Source organism: Saccopteryx bilineata, chromosome 1 (assembly GCF_036850765.1).
Source record: "Saccopteryx bilineata isolate mSacBil1 chromosome 1, mSacBil1_pri_phased_curated, whole genome shotgun sequence".
NCBI lineage: Eukaryota > Metazoa > Chordata > Mammalia > Chiroptera > Emballonuridae > Saccopteryx > Saccopteryx bilineata.
The window spans coordinates 84,955,187-84,975,551 of record NC_089490.1 but is presented as its reverse complement, the minus strand read 5'-3'; the positions used below and the strand labels follow the sequence as shown (position 1 = coordinate 84,975,551).

General features: G+C 47.8%; 1 protein-coding gene across 4 annotated transcripts in view; it reads right to left on the bottom strand.

The window, feature by feature from the left end:
- Positions 1-6,438: 6,438 nt before the first annotated feature.
- POLDIP3 (DNA polymerase delta interacting protein 3) overlaps positions 6,439-20,365 on the bottom strand; it is a 35,500-nt gene continuing 21,573 nt past the window's right edge. For 2 of the 4 annotated variants that reach the window (XM_066256193.1, XM_066256173.1), the window contains 6 exons: positions 19,235-19,330; positions 17,254-17,433; positions 16,644-16,724; positions 13,562-13,691; positions 9,950-10,016; positions 6,439-8,621 (listed from right to left, as the gene is read on the bottom strand). In XM_066256193.1, the coding sequence (XP_066112290.1) occupies positions 8,444-8,621; positions 9,950-10,016; positions 13,562-13,691; positions 16,644-16,724; positions 17,254-17,433; positions 19,235-19,330 (732 nt within the window). In that variant the 3' untranslated portion in view covers positions 6,439-8,443. The remainder of the gene's footprint in view (positions 8,622-9,949; positions 10,017-13,561; positions 13,692-16,643; positions 16,725-17,253; positions 17,434-19,234; positions 19,331-20,365) is intronic. The other 2 variants (XM_066256203.1, XM_066256182.1) reach the window with 1 other exon arrangement.

Sequence of the window (20,365 nt, the reverse complement as noted above, 5' to 3'; positions counted from 1 at the left end):
GCTTTTATTTTTTTATTGGATTTTAGGGGGGGGTGATAGGGGAGAGAGAAAGAGAAACGATCCATTTCTGTACATGCCCTGACTGGAGAGAGAACCAGAAACATTTACACACCAGAGATATGCTCTAACCAACAGAACTGTCTGAACAGGGCCCTAAGGACTTTTAAGGGTGGAGATTTTAGGGGAAGTTCTAGGGGAGGATCTCAATAGAATACTATCAGTTTTTCAGGTGTGTCCTTTCAGGGTCTTGGTGTCCAATGGCTGGCACCAGAGCAGGGGGTCATAGTCAATGCATGGTTGGACTTGAGGTCAGCTACGGCATTCCTTGTCTAGTTTTGCTGCTTTTCTGGGCCTGGTGCTGAAACACAACTATGGCCTAGATCAGGGGTCCCCAAACTACGGCCCGCGGGCCGCATGCGGCCCCCTGAGGCCATTTATCTGGCCCCCGCCGCACTTCCGGAAGGGGCACCTCTTTCATTGGTGGTCAGTGAGAGAAGCATAGTTCCCATTGAAATACGGGTCTTTGTTGATTTAAATTTACTTGTTCTTTATTTTAAATATTGTATTTGTTCCCGTTTTTTTTACTTTAAAATAAGATATGTGCATTGTGCACAGGGATTTGTTCATAGTTTTTTTTTTTAGTCTGGCCCTCCAACGGTCTGAAGGACAGTGAACTGGACCCCTGTGTAAAAAGTTTGGGGACCCCCTGGCCTAGATGTTATCCTAGAGGTTTATACTTAAGGGGGCGATTGTGCAAGGGCTCGCATAAGAGTTGCACGAGGCTACTCTTCATCCCCTTGTTCCTCCTCTAAGGGAGTCCTTCACATGGCCAGTGACACGCCAGGGGTGGAAAGGTCACCCTGGGGGGTAGGTCCTTGTTTTCCCAGTTTTGCCTGTTCCTAGGCACCAGAGGCTTTCTATCCTGGTGACCTTCTGTACTTGGCTCATAGTCCTTGCTCTGCTCCAGTCTGCCTGCCTGCCACAATATTTGTCTTTTTGTGTCTGATTTATTTCATTTAGTATGTTTTCAAAGTTAATCCATGCTGTAGCATGTATCAGTTTCCTTCCTTTCTAAGGCTGAATAGTATTCCATTTCATTTGTGACTGATGCCTGATAGGTATTGACGCAGTGGATAAAGCGTTGACCTAGAATGCTGAGGTCACTGGCTCTAAGTATAGGCTTGTCAGCACGGGGTCACTGGCTTGAGCAAGAGGACACTGGCTAGAGCCCAGTCAAGGTGTGTATGAGAAGCAATCAATGCACGACTAAAGTGAAAGCAACTATGAGTTGATGCTTCTCAACTTCTCTCCCCCTTTTTGTGTCTAACTAAATAAAATTAACATATATGAACCAAAAAGGGACTATGAAGTAAATCTGACAAGCTCAGTGACCAAAAGTAACCACATAGAGTGATGTAATCATAAATTCCTCACTGGACAGGCCATGGTGGATAGTCACAACCCATGCCCAAGCCAACAAACTTAGGGTTTCGAACCTAGGACCTCAGCATCCCAACTCAATGCTCTATCTACTGCATCACCACCCATCAGGCTTAGATTTTTTTCATTATACATCCCTGAAATCCTTTATATTTTGTCTGTTTTCTCTGTTCAGATTAATTTCTATGGTTCTATCTCAAGTTCACCAATTTTTTCCCTCCATTTTGCTACTGTATTTTTCAACTCTAAGTGGTTCTTTATATTTTCTATTTCTTTGCTGAGACTTGATATTTTTTCTCTTGAAGTGTGTTCATAATTGCCTCATTTTTTTTTTCCTTCTCTTTGCTTGGCTCCCTTTTATGATGACTGCTTTTAAATCCTTGTTGGGTGATTCTAACATCTGACATTTCAATGTTGATGTCAACTGCCTTTTCTCCTTCAAGTTGACATTTTCCTGGTCCTAAGTATGAGTGATTTTCAACTCAAATGCGGACATCTGGGTATTGTTATGAAAACTCTGGATTTCTTTACATCTTCTGTTAGAGCACATCTCCTCTCAGGGAGATGAAATGGCGCCATGTCATTACTATCGGCTGTGGTTAGAAGTCCGGGTTTCTTTTTTTTTTTTTAAATACCTTTATTATTATTTTTTTTTCATTTTTTCCGAAGCTGGAAACGGGGAGGCAGTCAGACTCCCGCATGCGCCCGACCAGGATCCACCCGGCACGCCCACCAGGGGGCGATGCTCTGCCCATCCGGGGCGTCGCTCTGTTGCGTCCAGAGCCATTCTAGCGCCTGAGGCAGAGGCCACAGAGCCATCCCCAGTGCCCAGGCCATCCTTGCTCCAATGGAGCCTCGCTGTGGGAGGGGAAGAGACAGAGGAAGGAGAGGGGGAGGGGTGGAGAAGCAGATGGGCGCCTCTCCTGTGTGCCCTGGCCGAGAATCGAACCCGGGACTCCTGCACGCCAGGCCAATGCTCTACCACTGAGCCAACCGGCCAGGGCCAGAAGTCCGGGTTTCTTATGAAGCCTGCTGATACCCAGGTGGGAGTGCCTCCCAGTCACTGCTGAGTAGGGGTGGGCTCCATCTACGCACTGCGCTTCTGCTGGTAAAACCTGGATTGGGAAGGGTTGGGGTGCCTCCTTTCTCATCATGTGGCCTCTCCTGACATGAACTGAAAGTTTCAGTTCCCAAGAGAGCCTTCTCTGATGCCACCCCAGCAGAGTTTTTTGGTGCCCCAATACAGCCTAGTGAGGCTGGAATTCTAGGCTGCCAATGTAGCCTTTGCTGGCAAAGTTGGGGCTGGTTTTCAGGTCCTTAACTTGGTGCTTTTTTCTTTTGGTCTGCTTCTCCAGCATCCAATTTGTGCTATGTGAAGCAAAACAAAAACCCAGGGGAGAGAATAAAAAAGAAAAAAGAAACAAACCCGGGGAACTCAGTGTGAGTCACTCCTTGGGTCCTGAGGTCTCAGCCAGTGGCCTTCTTCTCTTCACCTTACGGTCTTAGGGTTGTTTCACAAAAAATAACCAGGGTTGTAGTCTGTGAAAACAATAAGGGTACTTCCATATCCTCTTCCCAGAAGTAAAGGTGTTTCACTTTTTTTTTTACAGAGACAGAGTCAGAGAGAGGGATAGATAGGGACAGACAGGAATGGAGAGAGATGAGAAGCATCAATCATCAGTTTTTTGTTGCGACACCTTAGTTGTTCATTGATTGCTTTCTCATATGTGCCTTGACCGTGGGCCTTCAGCAGACCGAGTAACCCCTTGCTTGAGCCAGCGACCTTGGGTCTAAGCTGGTGAGCTTTTGCTCAAACCAGATGAGCCCGTGCTCAAGCTGCCGACCTCGAAGTCTCGAACCTGGGTCCTTGGCATCCCAGTCCGACACTCTATCCACTGCACCACTGCCTGGTCAGGCGGTGTTTCACTTTTAATACCATAAAAAGCCTGACTAGGCAGTGGCACAGTGAATACAGTGTCAGCCTGGGATGCTGAGGACCCAGGTTTGAAACCCGAAGGTTCCCGGCTTGAGTGAAGGCTCATCTGGCTTGAGCATGGGATCATAGACATGACCCCATGATTGTTAGCTTGAGCCCAAAGGTTGCTGGCTTGAAGCCCAAGGTCGCTGGCTTGAGCAAGGGGTCACTCACTCTGCTGGAGTCCTCAGGTCAAAGCACATATGACAAAGTAGTCAACGAACAACTAAGATGCCCCAACAAAGAATTGATGTTTCTCATTTTGCTTCCTTCCTGTCTGTCCCTCTCTCGCAAAAATAAATACATACAATACCATAATAAAACTATACAAGAATGTAAAATGGTGCAGTTACTGAGCTACTGTGGAAATCAGAATGATTTCTCAAAAACTTGAAAACAAAATTACCCCAAATAGGTGGTGGCGCAGTGGATAGAGCATTGAACTGGAACTCAGAGGACCCAGGTTCAAAACCCCAAGGTCACCGGCTTAAGCGCGGGCTCATCTGGCTTGAGCAAGGGGTCACTGACTTGAGCATGGGATCATAGACATGACCCCATGGTCGCTGGCTTGAGCCCAAAGGTCGCTGGCTTGAGCAGGGGGTCACTTGCTCTGCTGTAGCCCCCTGGTTAAGCCACATATGAAAAAGCAGTTAATGAACAACTAAGGTGCTGCAATGAAGAACTGATGCTTCTCATTTCTCTCCCTTCCTGTCTATCTGTCCCTATCTGTCCCTCTGTCACACACACACAAAAAGAGTGGTTTGTACACCCGTGTCCACAGCTGCATTATTCACAAAACATAGGCGCAACCCAAGGGCCCCTCTCAGTGGATGAATGGATAAACAAAATGTGATGTATTTACACAACAGAATATTATTCAACCTTAAAAAGGAAGGAAATTCTGACAGATGCTAAAACACAGATGGAACTCTGAGAACATTATGCTCAGTGAAATAAGCCAATCAATCAGAAAAAGACAAACACTGTAGAACTCCATTTATGCGAGTGGTCAAAATCACAAAGACAGAAAGCATAATGGTGGTTGTCAGGTACTGGGGAAGGAAGAATATAAGTTGTTTAATAGGTGTAGTTTCCACTCTATAAGATGAAAAGGACCAAGGATGGATGGTGGTGATGGCTGCACATGTTATTAATACCAATGAACTGTATACTTAAAAATGGTTAAGAAGAAAGAAGAAAAAAAAAAAGAGAAAAAAAAATGGTTAAGAAGGCCTGACCAGGCGGGGGCGTAGTGGATAGAGTGTCAGACTGGGATGTAGAGGACCCAGGTTCGAGACCCCGAGGTTGCCAGCTTGAGCGCAAACTCATCTGCTTTGAGCAAAGCTCACCAGCTTGAGCCCAAGGTCGCTGGCTCAAGCAAGGGGTCACTTGGTTTGCTATAGCCCCCCGGTCAAGGCACATATAAAAAAAATCAGCCTGACCAGGTGGTGGTGCAGTGGATAGAACATCGGACTGGGATGTGGAGGACCCAAGTTCGAGACCCTGAGGTCTCCAACTTGAGCGCGGGCTCATCTGGTTTGAGCAAAGCTCACCAGCTTGGACCCAAGGTCGCTGGCTCGAGCAAGGGGTTACTGGGTTTGCTGAAGGCCCCCTGTCAAGGCACATATGAGAAAGCAATCAATGAACAACTAAGGTGTTGCAACGAAAAACTAATGATTGATGCTTCTCATCTCTCTCCATTCCTATCTGTCCCTATCTATCCCCCTCTCTCTGTCTCTGTAAAAATAAATAAATAAAAATTAAAAACAAAAAAAAATCAATGAACTAAGGAACCACAACAAAGAATTGATGTTTCTCATCTCTCCTTTCCTGTCTGTCTGTTCCTATCTGTCCCTCTCTGACTCTGTCTCTCCCACAAGAAAGGGCACACTAGAGCATACAAGAAACGACCATCTGCTTTCCTCCCCTTCTCTCTTTTCCCCTCGTGCAGCCAGTGGCTTGACTGGTTCAAGTGTCGGCGCCAGGCACTGAGGATAGCTCGATTGGTCCAAGTATCAGCCTTAGGAGCTGATGATAGCTTGGCTGATTCAACTATTGGCCCCAGAGAGGGGTTGTTGGGTGGATCCTGATCAGGGAATCTATCTCTCCTCTTGCTTAAAAAAAAAAAAAAAAATGCATAGTTGATTTAAGAGGTAAATTTCTGAATTTAACTTCTTCAAATCAAGACAAAAGCCATCAAGTCAGACTGACTAGACTAAACCCTGTGTCAGAGCTGACCATGCCTAATACCCAGCAAGGCACTTTAGGCCCAGGAGGCCGAGTTATGGTGCTGGGTGCCCAGACATTACTGCTCACATGCTCTCAGCTATGGAGACTTAGGTTCTGTGAGTTATGAGAGGAACTCTGCTCTGAGATTAGAGCTGACCAGTGTTAAAACAAAGGCAAATGCCTGTATCTGTGTCTAGGTTCCACAAGGCCATTTAGTAAAATCTTTTAAGAAATGACAGCTCCACCTAACCAGGCAGTGGTGCAGTGGATAGAGTGTCAGCCTGGGACACTGAGGACCCAGGTTCAAAATTCCAAGATCAATGGCTTGAGCGTGGGCTCAATGGCTTGAGCATGGGCTCATTCAGATTCAGTGTGGCATCACAGACATGACTGCACAATCGCTGGCTTGAGCCCAAAGGTTGCTAGCTTGAGTTCAAAGTCACTGGCTTATGCAAGGGGTCACTGGCTCAGCTGAAGACTTCAGGTCAAGGCAAGTATGAGAAGCAATCAAGGAACAAATAAGGTGCTGCGACTATGAGTTGATGCTTACCTTTCTCCTTTCCTGTCTGCCCCTCTCTCTCTTGCTAAAGAAAAAAAAAAGACAGCTAAGCCTGACCTGTGGTGGCAGAGTGGATAAAGTGTGACCTGGAACGCTGAGGCTGCTGGTTTGAGACCCAGGGTTTGCTCGGTCAAGGCACATGTGAGAAGTGGCTATGAGTTGCTGCTTCCCATTACTCCCGCCCCCTTTCTCTCTCTCCTCTAAAATTAATTTTAAAAAAATGACAACTCAGAGGTAGGAATAAGAAATGTTTATTCAGAAATGTATAAGTAACAGAGTCTCCTCCATTCCTTAATGCTTCTCCCTCTTTTGAACAAAAGAGACACAGATGGGGACTGTAGGGGAGTGGGAAGTTAAGAGAGACACGGGGCTGGCCCACTAATTCCTCTTCCCTGTTTCCCATGATGCCATCACATAGACCACAGAAGGCGAACAGGTTTCACCCCACATGGTATCACATGGCGACACAGAGGATCCAGGTGGCCGGGCAAGGGATTGGAGGGTGAGGGGAGGGTAAAACCATGCGGGCAGAATATTTATCGTCTCTGCTTGAAGCAGAGTCTGAGCAGTGGCCACACTGTGCTCAAGACCTGAGAAAGGAGGTCCTGCTACTTTGGGTGCTCTCTTGGGCAAAGAAGTTTTGGGAAAGTGTAGGAGGAATGTCTTCCAGCTGCTAAGGAGAACTAAATTTGCACCCATTCAAAGGGGAAGAAGGGAACAGAAACTGCACTCTTAACCGGAAAGGGGAGCAGCACCAGGCATATTCCTTGAACTTGCCAGGCCCAGGCAACCTCAGAGCTAGAGGACTGATCGGGGTTCACACCCTGGGTCTTTCCTGCTTGACAGGTTTAACTGTGGAAACATGAGTTTCCAGGTTTTCTCAGTTGGCTGGTCCCAGGCAGGTCATGATAGGCTCTCGATGTTTCAGCCCCTTCACTTTCTAAACTTGTGCCTTTCACACCACCTGCTACTGATTTTGTCGAGCTCCCATACTCTGCTCCCCAGCTCTTCCAGCCTGGAGTCCCTTTATAGTCCCAACAAACCACGAGAGACAGACAGTAACTCTGGAGCAATGCTGTCCTGGTATTCAGGGGCTGTCCTGGGTCCTAGTTCTGCCCCAATTCCTTGGAGCCATACTGAGAGAGTAACCTACCACTTGCCTGGAAGGGCTGCTTTGCTCTTTCAACTCCCTCCTCACTATCCACCACTCTCCTCCCCCATTGTCAAGGTAGGAAAATACCACTCTGGTCTACAATAGTGGACACAGTGTCCCTTGGTGGGAGTAGCTGCATATATGCTCCCAGCCTCCCTAATTATTGTCCTGTGGACATCTGAGGCCAGCAAGAGCGAGCCCGGAGCAAACCAATACGTCCCCTTTCAATAATCCTCCAAACCCACATATCACAGAACTATGGGTAGGCCAGCCTTAACGCCAGAACCAGGTGTGAGGAGCACTGGGCTAGTGAGGCCTGAGAGGGCCAGCACCACAAGCCCTCGTGGCAGCGATAGCCAGAGGCGGGACATGGACACACACACACACACACACACACACACAGACACGACACTTGACAGAACCTGAGGGTAAAGGGAAATGGGACTTTGGGATTTACTCTGAGTTGCCTGAGACAGCGTGGGCCCTCCAGCCAAGAGCTGGGTGCTCTGCTCTGCAGAGCAGCAGCCTCACTCCACTCTTGCCAACAGGGCCCTCTCCAGACCAGACTGGTCTGGTGCCAACTGTGGTAAGAGGATGAGAGGCCTGTGCCCTGATGCCTACCCAGGCCATCTCCACTGACCAGGCAGGTGGAGTGGCACAGCCTTGGAGCTGACCCGGCTCCCATTAGGATGGCAGGGGCTTCCATTTGCCACTTTAAGAAGTTTAAAAAAGAAAAAGGGGAGGCAAGCCCCTTGCCCTGCATTCCATGGAGCCACAAGAAAGCCACACAGAGAATTTAGGACACATTTCCAGATAAGAAGTCAAGTCTGGGGCTGAGGTCAGAGGGAGAGACACTGAGCAACACAAACCTACCTTGGTTAAAGGTGGAGGGAGAAGAAGCACACTACAGGAGACGGGAACGCACAGAAGAGCACAGGGAGTACACATCACAGGGAGCGGTCCGGCCAGTGAGGACGCACTCTACCCCCGCGTGGGCCTCCAGTCCGATGGCCCATTGGTCACAAGCTTTGCTTTGGGAAACAGAGCCACCCTCCTCTGCCCCACTTCTGGCTGCCTTACTCCCCCCTCAAAGTTTGATTTTGAATTCTGTGGGCTGTGTAGTCACAGAGGCCCCCGAGGACTTGAAGAGTGCCTTCAGGATGGTGTCTGGGTCCACTTCAGCAGGAGGGTTGGAAGAGGCGGCAGAGTTCACCCTGCGGGGCAGCTCGCTCTCCTTTCTCACTGTGGGGCTGTCACTCAGCCGTCTGTGGAGAGCAGGAGACTCAGAACCTTGTCAATTTCCTGTAGGGCCCACCATTTATTGAGCGTCTCCTACAAGCGGGGAACCAAATCCCTTTATCTCACTGCACCTGTAGTAAACCTATTACCTTTCTTATTTGCCGATGAGGAAACTGAGATGCAGCCTGTTGTGAACTGGGGTCTTAAGTTTAGAAAACAATGCCTGTCCCTTAAGGATGCTCACACACACATTAACATATTATATATTCTGAGAAGTCTTTAAGTAAATAAATCAAACTCTGCTTAGCCCAATGTCCAAACTTAGTCATAGGACACACACTTTTCAGAATACAACTTAGTTCTGGAATATAGTTTAAAAGACACTTGTCTGGGCGCTGGCCGGCCCAGTGGTAGAGCGTCGGCCTGGCGTGCAGAAGTCCGGGTTCGATTCCTGGCCAGGGCACACAGGAGAAGCACCCATCTGCTTCTCCCCCCCTCCCCCCCTCCTTCCTTTCTGTCTCTCTCTTCCCCTCCCGCAGCCGCAGCCGCAGCCACAGCCGAGGCTCCACTGGAGCAAAGATGGCCCGGGCACTGGGGATGGCTCCTTGGCCTCTGCCCCAGGCGCTAGAGTGGCTCTGGTCGCAACAGAGTGACGCCCCGGATAGGCAGAGCATCGCCCCCTGGTGGGTGTGCCGGGTGGATCCCGGTCGGGCGCATGCGGGAGTCTGTCTGACTGTCTCTCCCCGTTTCCAGCTTCAGAAAAATACCAAAAAAACCCCCAAAAAAACCTTGTCTGAATTATACAATTCAATATCCATGGTTCACATTCCGTCTTTCTAAATTTCTGTCTCCTTCAGGCCTGCCCCACACTACCCACCAACCTTGGCAAGTTTAACATCCTCCCTGGGTCTCTGTCTCCTTGTCTACAAAAGGATGTCCTGCCAGTCTAGACATTTGTGCACCTCAGTCCTGGGCCAGGCAGGTGTGCCCAGGCATGCGACACTAAATGAGGGGTAGCAGCCAGCTCCATCTCCAATGTCTGTCACAGGGGGCAAAGTTCTCTGCTCCCTTGGATAATGAAGTTTTCCAAAGAGGGACATTCTGGCCTGCTCGCCATTCTTCTCAGGTGTTTCTAGAGTATCCGGCTGGGAGTAGTCTTGATGTTGGACCCTCTGAGGCCAATCCCCAGTGGGAATGATGAGACAAAGCACTGTACAAATCTGAGCCCGACTGACTGCCTGCCTGCCACCAGAGCAGGGGACTGGAATGAGCTGTGATGCAGGCAAGCACTAACAAGCAAGGAGAAAGCTCCACCCACCCCCATGTCCCCAACACCCCTGCCTTTGGAACTTACAGCAGAATGGGCTGCTCTGAGGTGATAACATTCCCATTCATGTGAAGGTTGCACTTCATTGGCTGCCCTAAAAACCAGAAAAGGAAAAGTTCTACTATGAGACAACAGCCCCTCACACTGGGGACGGGGCTGCCCCCTTCATCACCAGGGTCACAACACCCACCACAGCAGCTCTGGCTCTGCACTGAGGACAGGGCTGCAGGTTTCAGCAAAACCCAGGGACTAAGAAAATCCTAGAGTATGAGGTCCAGTCTACGGCCATACCACCCTGAACGCGCCCGATCTTGTCTGAGGTCCACAAAACTTAGGCAATAACGGCACCAACAAGCAAAGTGGCAACAGACCTAGCTTCACACAGGAGGAAAGGAGAGTAGAGAGAAACTGCACTGTGGAGCCACCCAACCTTGTTTGTAAAGCCATTATTAAGGGAAAACTTTATGCTATGAAATAAAGTAAAAAAAGGATGTGAAAGTCTATGTATAACTGATCGGCGGTGGGGCAGTGGATAGAGCATTGACTTGAGATGCTGAGGCCCTGGGTTCGAAATCCCAGGGTCACTGGCTTGAGTATAGGCTCACTGATATGACCCCATGGTCGCTGGCTTGAACAAGGGGTCACTGGTTCAGTCTGAGCCCCCCCGTCAAGGCTCATATTAGAAGCAATCAATGAACAACTATAAAATGATGTAACTACAAGTTGATGCTTCTTACCTCTCTCCCTTCCTGTCTCTTTCTCTCTATTGCTTAAAAAGAAAAAAAAAAAAGGTCTATGTACAGACTTTCCCTTTGTCCATGAAAGAGTAATTGTACCAAGTACTGCACTCCCAGTGTATATAAAGTGTGACAAGGAGAACACTAACAAAGAAGAATAAGGTTAAGATAATAAATGAGGCCCTGGTCAGATAGCTCAGTAGCTCAGTTGGTTAGAGCACTGTCTGGTATGCCAAGGTGGTGGGATTGATCCCCGGTCAGGGCACATATAAGAATCAATCAATGAATGCATAAATAAGTGGAACAACAAATTGATGTCTCTCTCCCTTTCACTCCTTAAAATTAAAAAAATTAAAAAGTTTAAAAAACATTTTTTAGGCATTAAAAGAACACAAAAAGAGGGAATAGAGCCATATAGAAGTAATGTTTCTCTCTCACTGGAATTAAGTTAGTATTAACCTGAAATAGAGTTTGATATATTCTATCTATAGGAGATACACTTCAGATTCAAAGATACCAACCAGCTGAAAGTAAAAGGAGTAGCTGTATCAATGACAACAGTTGCAGTTTCCAATACATCATGTTCAGTACTGGACAGAATGACCAGGCAGAAGGTCAACAATAACAACAAAAACTCAGGAGACTTTAACAACACTATAAACCAACTAGACCTAACAGACATCTACCCAATAGAGGCAAAATAAATAGTCCCAAATTCTCAAAAAAATTTGGGAAATTCACTAATCTATAGAAATTAAACCAAATAAATCCTAAATAACCAATGGGTCAAAGAAAAAAAAAATCACAAGAGAAATTAGAAAATACTTTGAGATGAATGAAAATAGACACAACATATCAAACCTTATGGGATGTGGCTAATGAAGTGTTTAGAGGGAAATATATCACTCTAAATGTATGTATTAGCCGATCAGGCAGCACTGGACTGGAACACAGTGGACCCAGGTTAGAAACCCTGAGATCGTTGGCTTGAGTGCGGAAGCATCAGCTTGAGCATGAGCTCACCAGCTTGAGCTCAGGGTCTCTGGCTTGAGCGTGGGATCACAGACATGACCCCATAGTCACTGTCTTGAGCTAGGGGTCACTGGCTCGGCTGGAGCACCCCAGTCAATGTATATATGAGAAAGCAATCAATGAACAACTAAGGTGCCGCAACAAAGAATTGAAGCTGCTTATCTCTCTCCTTTCCTGTCTTTCTTTCTCTATCTATGCCTCTGTCTTTCTCTATAAATGTATGTATGTATGTATGTATGTATGTATTAGAAAAAGGAGACCCTGGCTAGGTGCCTCAGAGGTTACACTGAGGTCGTGGGTTTGGGTCCCTGTCAGGGTATGTATAAGAAGTGATCAATGACCACACAACTAAATTGAACAACTACATTAAGTGGAATAGCGAGTTGATGCTTCTCTTTCTCTCCTTCCCACCCCCCTTAATCAATGGAAAAAAAGAGGAGTTAAAAAACAAACTACAGCCTGACCTGTGGTGGTGCAGTGGGTTAAAGCATTAACCTAGAATGCTGAGGTCACTGGTTCAAATCCCTAGCCTTGCATGGTCAAGGCACATATGGAAATCAACTAGGAATTGATGCTTCCCACTCCTCTCCTTCTTTCTCTCTTTCTCCTTTCTCTAAAATGAATAAAATTAAAAAACAAAAAACTACATAATGGGAGAAAATATTGACAAATCATTTATCTAAGAGACTCATATCAAGAATATATAAATAACCCTTAAAACTCAAATGATAAATGACAACTCAAGTGAGCAATGACTCTAAATAGACATTTCTCAGAAGATACACAAATGGCCCAAAAGCACATGAAAAGATGCTCAACATAATTAGTCATCAGGAATATGCAAACCAAACTCCCACTCTTTATTAGTTTTTGCCCCTCTGTTGCTAGCATAGGGCTTTGTTCCATAGTCTGTTCAACAAACACTGAAAGAACAAATGAGTGGACAGAGAAGCATGGCAGAGTGCCTCTCTGCAGGTTATCCAGTGTTGAGTAAAGGGACTCTGAACTCAGTGAAATCAGTTCTTTACTCACCAGAAGCAGAGCTCACTCAAGCACCAACATTTAGATGAGGCCTCAGGCTATTAAAGAACCAGTGTCCTAGGTCCTGGCCGGTTGGCTCAGTGGTAGAGCGTCGGCCTGGTGTGCAGAAGTCCCGGGTTCGATTCCCGGCCAGGGCACACAGGAGAAGCACCCATCTGCTTCTCCCCCCCTCCCCCCCTCCTTCCTCTCTGTCTCTCTCTTCCCCTCCCGCAGCCAAGGCTCCACTGGAGCAAAGATGGCCCGGGCGCTGGGGATGGCTCCTTGGCCTCTGCCCCAGGCGCTAGAGTGGCTCTGGCCGCAACAGAGCGATGCCCCGGAGGGGCAGAGCTTCGCCCCCTGGTGGGTGTGTCGGGTGGATCCCGGTCGGGCGCATGCGGGAGTCTGTCTGACTGTCTCTCCCCGTTTCTAGCTTCAGAAAAATTAAAAAAAAGAAAATTAAAAAAAAAAAAAAAAAAGAACCAGTGTCCTAGAACTGAGCAGACCAACATCTGGAAAGGGGGAGGCTATGGTTCTTTTTTTTTTTTTGCTATGGTTCTTGATGTACTTGCCAAAGCTCCTTAAGAGAAGCATCCATGGAGAAATGGTGGATCCCTGCTAGAAAGCTTAATGCTAGGGCTGGGTGAAAACCCAGGGCCTTGTGGACAGGCAGCTGGCACAGAGCACCATCCAGTCTGTACCTCCCTGTCTATTTTCTGTGCACAGGAGGCCCCAGCGAGGTGACTGCACCAGGACGCGCTCCCACCCACCTCAGAGGAAGGCTTGTCCCAAAGGCCTGGCAGTAAGCCATGAGGAGTGGGAAGGTGAGGGAGCTGCTTTCTCCCTGACTTACCATCCAGACACCGGTTGTTATATTTCTTATATGCGGAGATGGCGTCATCCTTTTTCACAAAGACCACCTCTGCAACCCCAGGATGGATCAGCCGAGCCCGCTTCAGGGCTCCACATACACAGAAAAGCTCCTGCAAAGAGCAGAGAGGCTGTTAGGGTTGGGGAAGAATTCTAGGCCATCACCCTGCCTGCCTGCCACTCACACATTCCAAGGGTGCCCAGGATTTCAGGGAGGCTCCATTTTAGATGGTGTTCTTCAGACATCCACAGGCCTCAGCATGGACCAGAAGAGGGGACAAGCTCTGCTGGTAGTGAGAATTGGGCCTGAGCTTACAAGCTGTGGTGTCCGTGACCTTCAACAAGTCACCCCTAAAGTCCTCTCGCTCAGTGCTCACTTCCATCTTTAACAGGGAAAAGATACAAGATTTCTCTCAAGAGAACTCTGTCAAGAGAATGAATGGGTAGGCTTATCAAAGAAAGACTGAGGCTAATACATGTTGCAGGAATGTGTTAGAAATAAATTCTTGAGTTCTATGAAGAGTATCTAACCATCCCAGCTTGACTGGCTCGAGGACATGGCCAGGACATGGCCATAGGACTTTCAGTGCTAACCAGGAGAGCAAAATCAGGAAAGCTGGTCACCTAAGTCAGACCGACCTGGATTTAACCTCTGAGGGTCTGCCTCTTCCCAGCAGTATGCCCTATACTCCAAGTTATTAACTTCGCTGAGGATGTTTTGTCTTCTAAAAAGGGCTGGGCTAGCCTACCTTCTGGAGCTGCTACAAGTTCAACTGAGATCATTGTTAAGGTAGCGCTTCATCCACATATCATCATCATGACATATTCCACTACCTCTTTGTTTTTATCTTCTTTTTTATTTATTTATTTATTTATTTTTATTCATTTTAAAGAGTGGGGGGGAGAGAGAGAGAGAGAGAGAGAGAGAGAGAGAAGGGGGAGGAGCAGGAAGCATCAACTCCCATATGTGCCTTGACCAGGCAAGCCAGGGTTTTGAACCGGCAACCTCAGTGTTTCCAGGTTGACGCTTTATCCACTGCGCCACCACAGGTCAGGCTCCACTACCTCTTTGTTTAATAGACCAGGAGGCTGTGGCCAGACAGGGAATACAACATGGAAATGACCACACAGGCTCACTAGTATCCAAGCCATTTCTTCACCTGCAACTACCCTTTACAATGCTTTTATAAGGACAGAGACTCAATTTGTTTTTAAAGATATAGGGGAAAATGTCAAATATGAAAACCAAGATGTGAAACTGAATACCAGGTATGATCCCATTTTACTCCTGGTGTTCTTTTAACATTACTTATTTGGGTAGAAAAGAAGTGAGAGTGTAGGGGTAACTGTTAATGGCAGTTTTCTCTGAGTGATCATTAGAGAGTTTTCCCACTATTCTGTATTCTCATAGATCCTGCATACAAAGTGCCTGGCACAAAGTAAATACTCAATAAATGACAGCTATTATTACTTTTATAATCAGGAAAAAACTTTTTTTCTTAGTTTATTCATTTTAGAGAGAGGAGAGAGAGAGAGAAGAAGGGGAGGAGCAGGAAGCATCAACTCCCATATGTGCCTGGACCAGGCAAGCCCGGGGTTTCGAACTGGTGACCTCAGCATTCCAGGTCGACGATTTACCCACTGCGCCACCACAGGTCAGGCCAGGAAAAAACTTTTAATTCTTTATCACCTATCAACTATTATACCAAATTGGCTACAATTTTCATTCTCAAGCGCACCATTCACTGGAGTGCCTGCTTAGTTCTAAAAGCAATCACAAAGCACTGTGTGTTCCACAACACCATTAGCACACATGGTGGCCAGTGTGGGTGGTTCTAGGACCTGGGACTTCCTGCAGGGAGAGGCTGAGTCTCTAATTGCATTGATTCTGTGATCTCACAGTTCTGAATGAAAAGGGTACCTGGATTTGTAAACTAACAGCTTTTCTGAAAATGAGGTTAAAAAGGAGTCCTGGCCTGACCAGGTGGTAGCGCAGTAGTGTTGGACTAGGATGCAGAGGACCCAGGTTTGAAATCCCGAGGTCACTGGCTTGAGCATGGAATCACAGATATGACCCCATGGTCACTGGCTTGAGCCCAAAGGTCGCTGGCTTGAACCCAAGGTTGCGGGCTTGAGCAAGGGGTCATTTACTTTGTTGTAGCCCCCCCACCCCCATCAAGGCACATATGAGAAAGCAATCAACGAACAATTAAGGTGCTGCAAAGAAGAATTGATGCATCTCATCTCTCTCCCTTCCTATCTGTCCCTCTCTCTGTCCCCCCCCCCCAAAAAAAAAGGAGTCCTGGCTGCATCTGGGCCCCCACTATGGAGAGGGAAATCTCGAGGGGTCAAGCACTGATAACATAAATCCATCTCACTCCTTTTCCTCTAGAATCACCATGTGAAACTCCTGGAGGAGACAGAAGTTCTTAAGACGCACAGGAAAACAGGAAGCACTGGATGCTGCTTCGTAGGACTGAAGGGGCCCACTCAGGACTCACTCCAGCACCATCCCTGGACATAGCCATAGAAGCTATGAGGGAAGTGCTAGCACAGCCCGCCTGACCACTATCCTTTGAAAGGCCTGCTTCCAAGGCCGGCCCTTGGGCTGGTATCTGCAAACTTGGATTCTGGGAATGCTCTCACCACCCTAATCAATGAGTGGCTTCAGTACCTAAGCTGTTAGTACTTTATGCTGAACCCCTGCTTTCCTTCTGGGAGTCTGGAATTCTAGACTAGTCCCTAATGAATAAAACCCTGAGTGCTGAGTCCCTAATGAGCTCCCCCAACTCACAAGTCATCACAACTCGTTGCTGGAGGAACAAAGAGCATCCTGTGTGACTCCACTGGGAGCGGAATCAGGAAACTTGTGCCTCATCTTCCCTGGCCTTTGCCCCGGAGCCTTTCCCCTTTGCTGATTTTGCTTTGCATCCTGCAAGGAATCTTAGCCTTGATATGCCTCCATGCTGAGTCCTGTCAGAAACAGGGAACCTGAGGGTGGTCTTAGGGACCCTTGACACAGAAATGGTTGGAGACATAAAATTCTGGTAGGTCACAATACTCACAACAATGTCCTCCTCGGTGACTCTAGGGTGCAGATTGTTCACAGTCATCTTGGTGCCTTCCAAGGGGCTGAGGACAGGCTGCTGCAGATAAGAGTGTTACCAGAAGGGAGAGAACATCTGTGTGCTCAAACAGCAGAACTCCCTCTAGACAAGCGACCTGGAGGGCTCATCTCCCATTAGAGACTTCAGCGGCCATCATGCCCCCACCATCCTATGCTAAGGGATGGAGCCTCATTTCCCAAATGTGCCAGGCCCTTCCAGACCTCTGACCTCTGCCTGGAATGCCACTCCTATTTCAAGACCTTCCCAGCTCAGATGGCATCTCTTCCTCAAGCCTTCCTGGCTCTGCCCAGTGGAATGAGCTGCTCCCTTCTCGGTGCTACCAGTAGCTCTCCTCTGGGTATAACTGCTGTGTCACCACAGTACTCTGTCTGCAGGGCCCACTGAGTCTTGGTCTGCTCATTTGTAAAATGGGGGTTACAACACCTACCTCAGAGAGGCGCTGTGAGGACACAATGGGGCACATACAGCTCACTGCCCAACCAGCACAGGCTGACTCTCAACTAGTGTGGGCACTTCCCCCTCCCCTTCCCTTTTCCCTTCCCCTCACCTCAGCAGGCGGCAGCTCTTTGGGGGACTCCTCCTTGTTCACTAGCGTCCGTGACATGTTGGTCAAGGCTTTTGTTCGAACAGAGGAGGGGAGAGCAGGAGCTGTGTATGCATCGTTCTGAACCACTTTGGTGAGAGGGAGGGCCTTGGACATGGAAAGCTTGGAACTGCTCAGCCCAGCCTAAACAAAGAAGCAGAGAGGAGTCCAAGAGGCTAGCAACATGGATGTCCAGCTAGTAGCTAACAACTGCCACCTGAGGCCTCCCAGTTTTCTAATTCCATTAACGGTCTGAAGACAGAAAGGCTGCCAGTGACATCCCACAGGAAAGGGGTAGGAAGGGGGAAAAACACACAGCTTGCACATGTGCTCTCAGAAGCCACTTTCCAGTGTTAGAAGCCTTATGGCAAAAAGCTTCCCTGCAGCCCTGATCAGGATCCAAAGGCTCATATAGTGCAGACTTTTTATAAAAATCCCAACAATGTGGGGCTGGTCAGGAGGCTAAAAGTGTATTCCCACGCATGCTTCTATCACAATGGACTGATTCTCAGCTCTAGGCTGGCTGGGCATAAAAATCCACTCTTAGGAAGGCCCAGACTCCCAGCTTTCTGGTCCCTGTTCTGGCCATACAGAGGCACCATGCACAGGCCTGGCCCGGCAGCTCCCAGACTGTAAAGGTACATGCTGGCAGAGTCAGCACATGGAGACCTGCAGAAACAGTCCCCTCCCTCCCCTGGGTTGAGGTCCCTTAGAAATATATAAGGCAGTAAAGTCCCTGGTATTCATTTATCTGAGGAAAAAGATGCACGAGGCTTATTGAGGGCAGTGTCTACCAGACTCTGATTCAGAGAGGGAAGAGGAATGCAGCAGTCAGAAAGACAGAGTAGGGGACAGGCTTGCTGCACCAGCTTCTCTGGCTTTAGAAGAAATGTCCCCCCCCCCCCCCCCATCCTGCATGCACATTCCTCACTGATTAAACATATGGCCCAGGAGCAAAACTGTTTACATTTGAATCCTAGATCTACCGTTTACAAGCTAGGTGACAATAAGCAGGCTTAGGTAACCTCTCTGCCTGATTCCTTATCAGTAAAATAGGGTTAATAATGGCACCCATCTCACAGGGTGAGAGGGAGGAGGAGTCCTAAGTGAGTTAATGCAAACACAGCACTGTAGGGTTCTCAATTAGAGTCAGTCACTGAGCTGGCAGACAGCCACCTGTGTAGCAGACCCAGTAGTCTAATTATTGGAAAGCAGCCCCTTTGTAACAAACTGGCATCATTCAGCTTTACACATCCCTTAATGAGCTTCACTGGTTGAAGAGGAGACAGAGCCACACATTCAGTGCAATGCTCAACACTGAGTCTCTAGTGTCCTCAAGGCAAAATAAAGGTACTTGGCTTGGGTGCCCACTGGCCTCCCTATCTGAAATGTGGCTATATCCTCTAAGCTGAGCGGTATAGGCCTCCCCAATGCTCCCAATGTTGCCTTCTTTCCTCCCTTGCATGGTGTCTGACCAGCACCTTAGTCTAGCAAGTTTTCTTTGCAAGCACACTGCACCTGGTAGAACCCACAGGTAAGGTTAATTTTGCTAGCACACTAAGGAAATCCAGATTTAAGAATGGGGCAGAGGTGCTGGCCATGAAGGAAAAAGAGGAATGTCCTGCCACAAATGAAAGAAAATGGGATTCCCTCCCATGGGGTTACCCACATTTCCCCGAGTGTCTCAAACCTATCAACTAGGAGCTGTGGCTCTGCACTTCATGTGCTGTGGGACCTTGAACAAGTCACTAGACACCCACCCTAGGTTCAACATCTATAAAGTGAGAGGTTAGACTCATCTATAAAATGAGGGGTAGTCCAGGTCTGAAAATCTAAAGACCCAAATGAAGAAATATTTCTGAGTTGAAAGGCCTACTCTCCACCATCTCTACCATCCACCTGATCAGACGCACAATGAGTACAGGAGAAACATAAAATGCCCTACCACATGGTGGAGAAAGCTGCCCGAGGCTGCAAACTTCATCTGTTTACTATGAATGGGAGCTGCAACCTCATCGTCTTCATCCAGGTCATATAAATTCTGAAAATAAAGGACAGCAGGGAGAGGACTGCTGGAGCAATTGAGGTGGAGGGAGAAGCAGGTATGAGAGGTGCCTGAGGAGGCTGGGGCTCAAACCTGATAGGTGGCCCCCACCCACAAGGGCCTGATGTAAGTGCTGCTGCTTCCAGGCACAGCAGAAGCACCTTTCTACAAAAGGATCATGCCTAGAAGGAGTCCCTAAAAGGTCTGCTTACATCCTTTGGCTTGGAAAGTCCACCCCAGGCAATCTGGTCTACAGAAATAAACCCAAACCCCAGAAAGAGAGCATTATCTACAAAGATGTTCAGAGAATTTCTAACAGTAAAAAAAGTACAGTAAAATGGTATAAATCAACTGGAAGTCAACTCAATAGATTATGCAATTAAAAATGTAGTTTACAGTAAATGTGATTCAGAAAAATGTTTAAGTTATAAAGTGAAAAAAGAATGACACAAACCTGAATTAAGAATACAACCACAGCCTGACCAGGCAGTGGTGCAGTGGTTAGAGTGTTGGACTGGGATGCAGAGGACCCAGGTTCGAGACCCCAAGGTCGCCAGCTTGAGTGCGGGCTCATCTGGCTTGAGCAAAAAAAGGTGAGCTCACCAGCTTGGACCCAAGGTCGCTGGATCGAGCAAGGGGGTTACTCGGTCTGCTGAAGGCCCGCGGTCAAGGAACATGAGAAAGCAATCAATGAACTAAGGTGTCGCAACAAAAAACTGATGATTGATGCTTCTCATCTCTCCGTTCCTGTCTGTCCCTATCTATCCCTCTCTCTGACACTATCTCTGTCCCTGTATATAAAAAAAAAACACCCAAAAACCCCACAACTATAGCCTAATCAAGTGGTAGCACAGTGGATAGAGCATCAGCCTGGGATGCTGAGCACCCAGGTTCAAAACCCTGAGGCCACTGGCTTGAGCTTAGGCTCATAGACATGACCCCGAGGTAGCTGGCTTGAACAAGGGGTCATTGGCTCAACTAAAGCCCCCCCCCCCCGTCAAGGCACAAAGGAGAAAGCAATCAATGAATAAC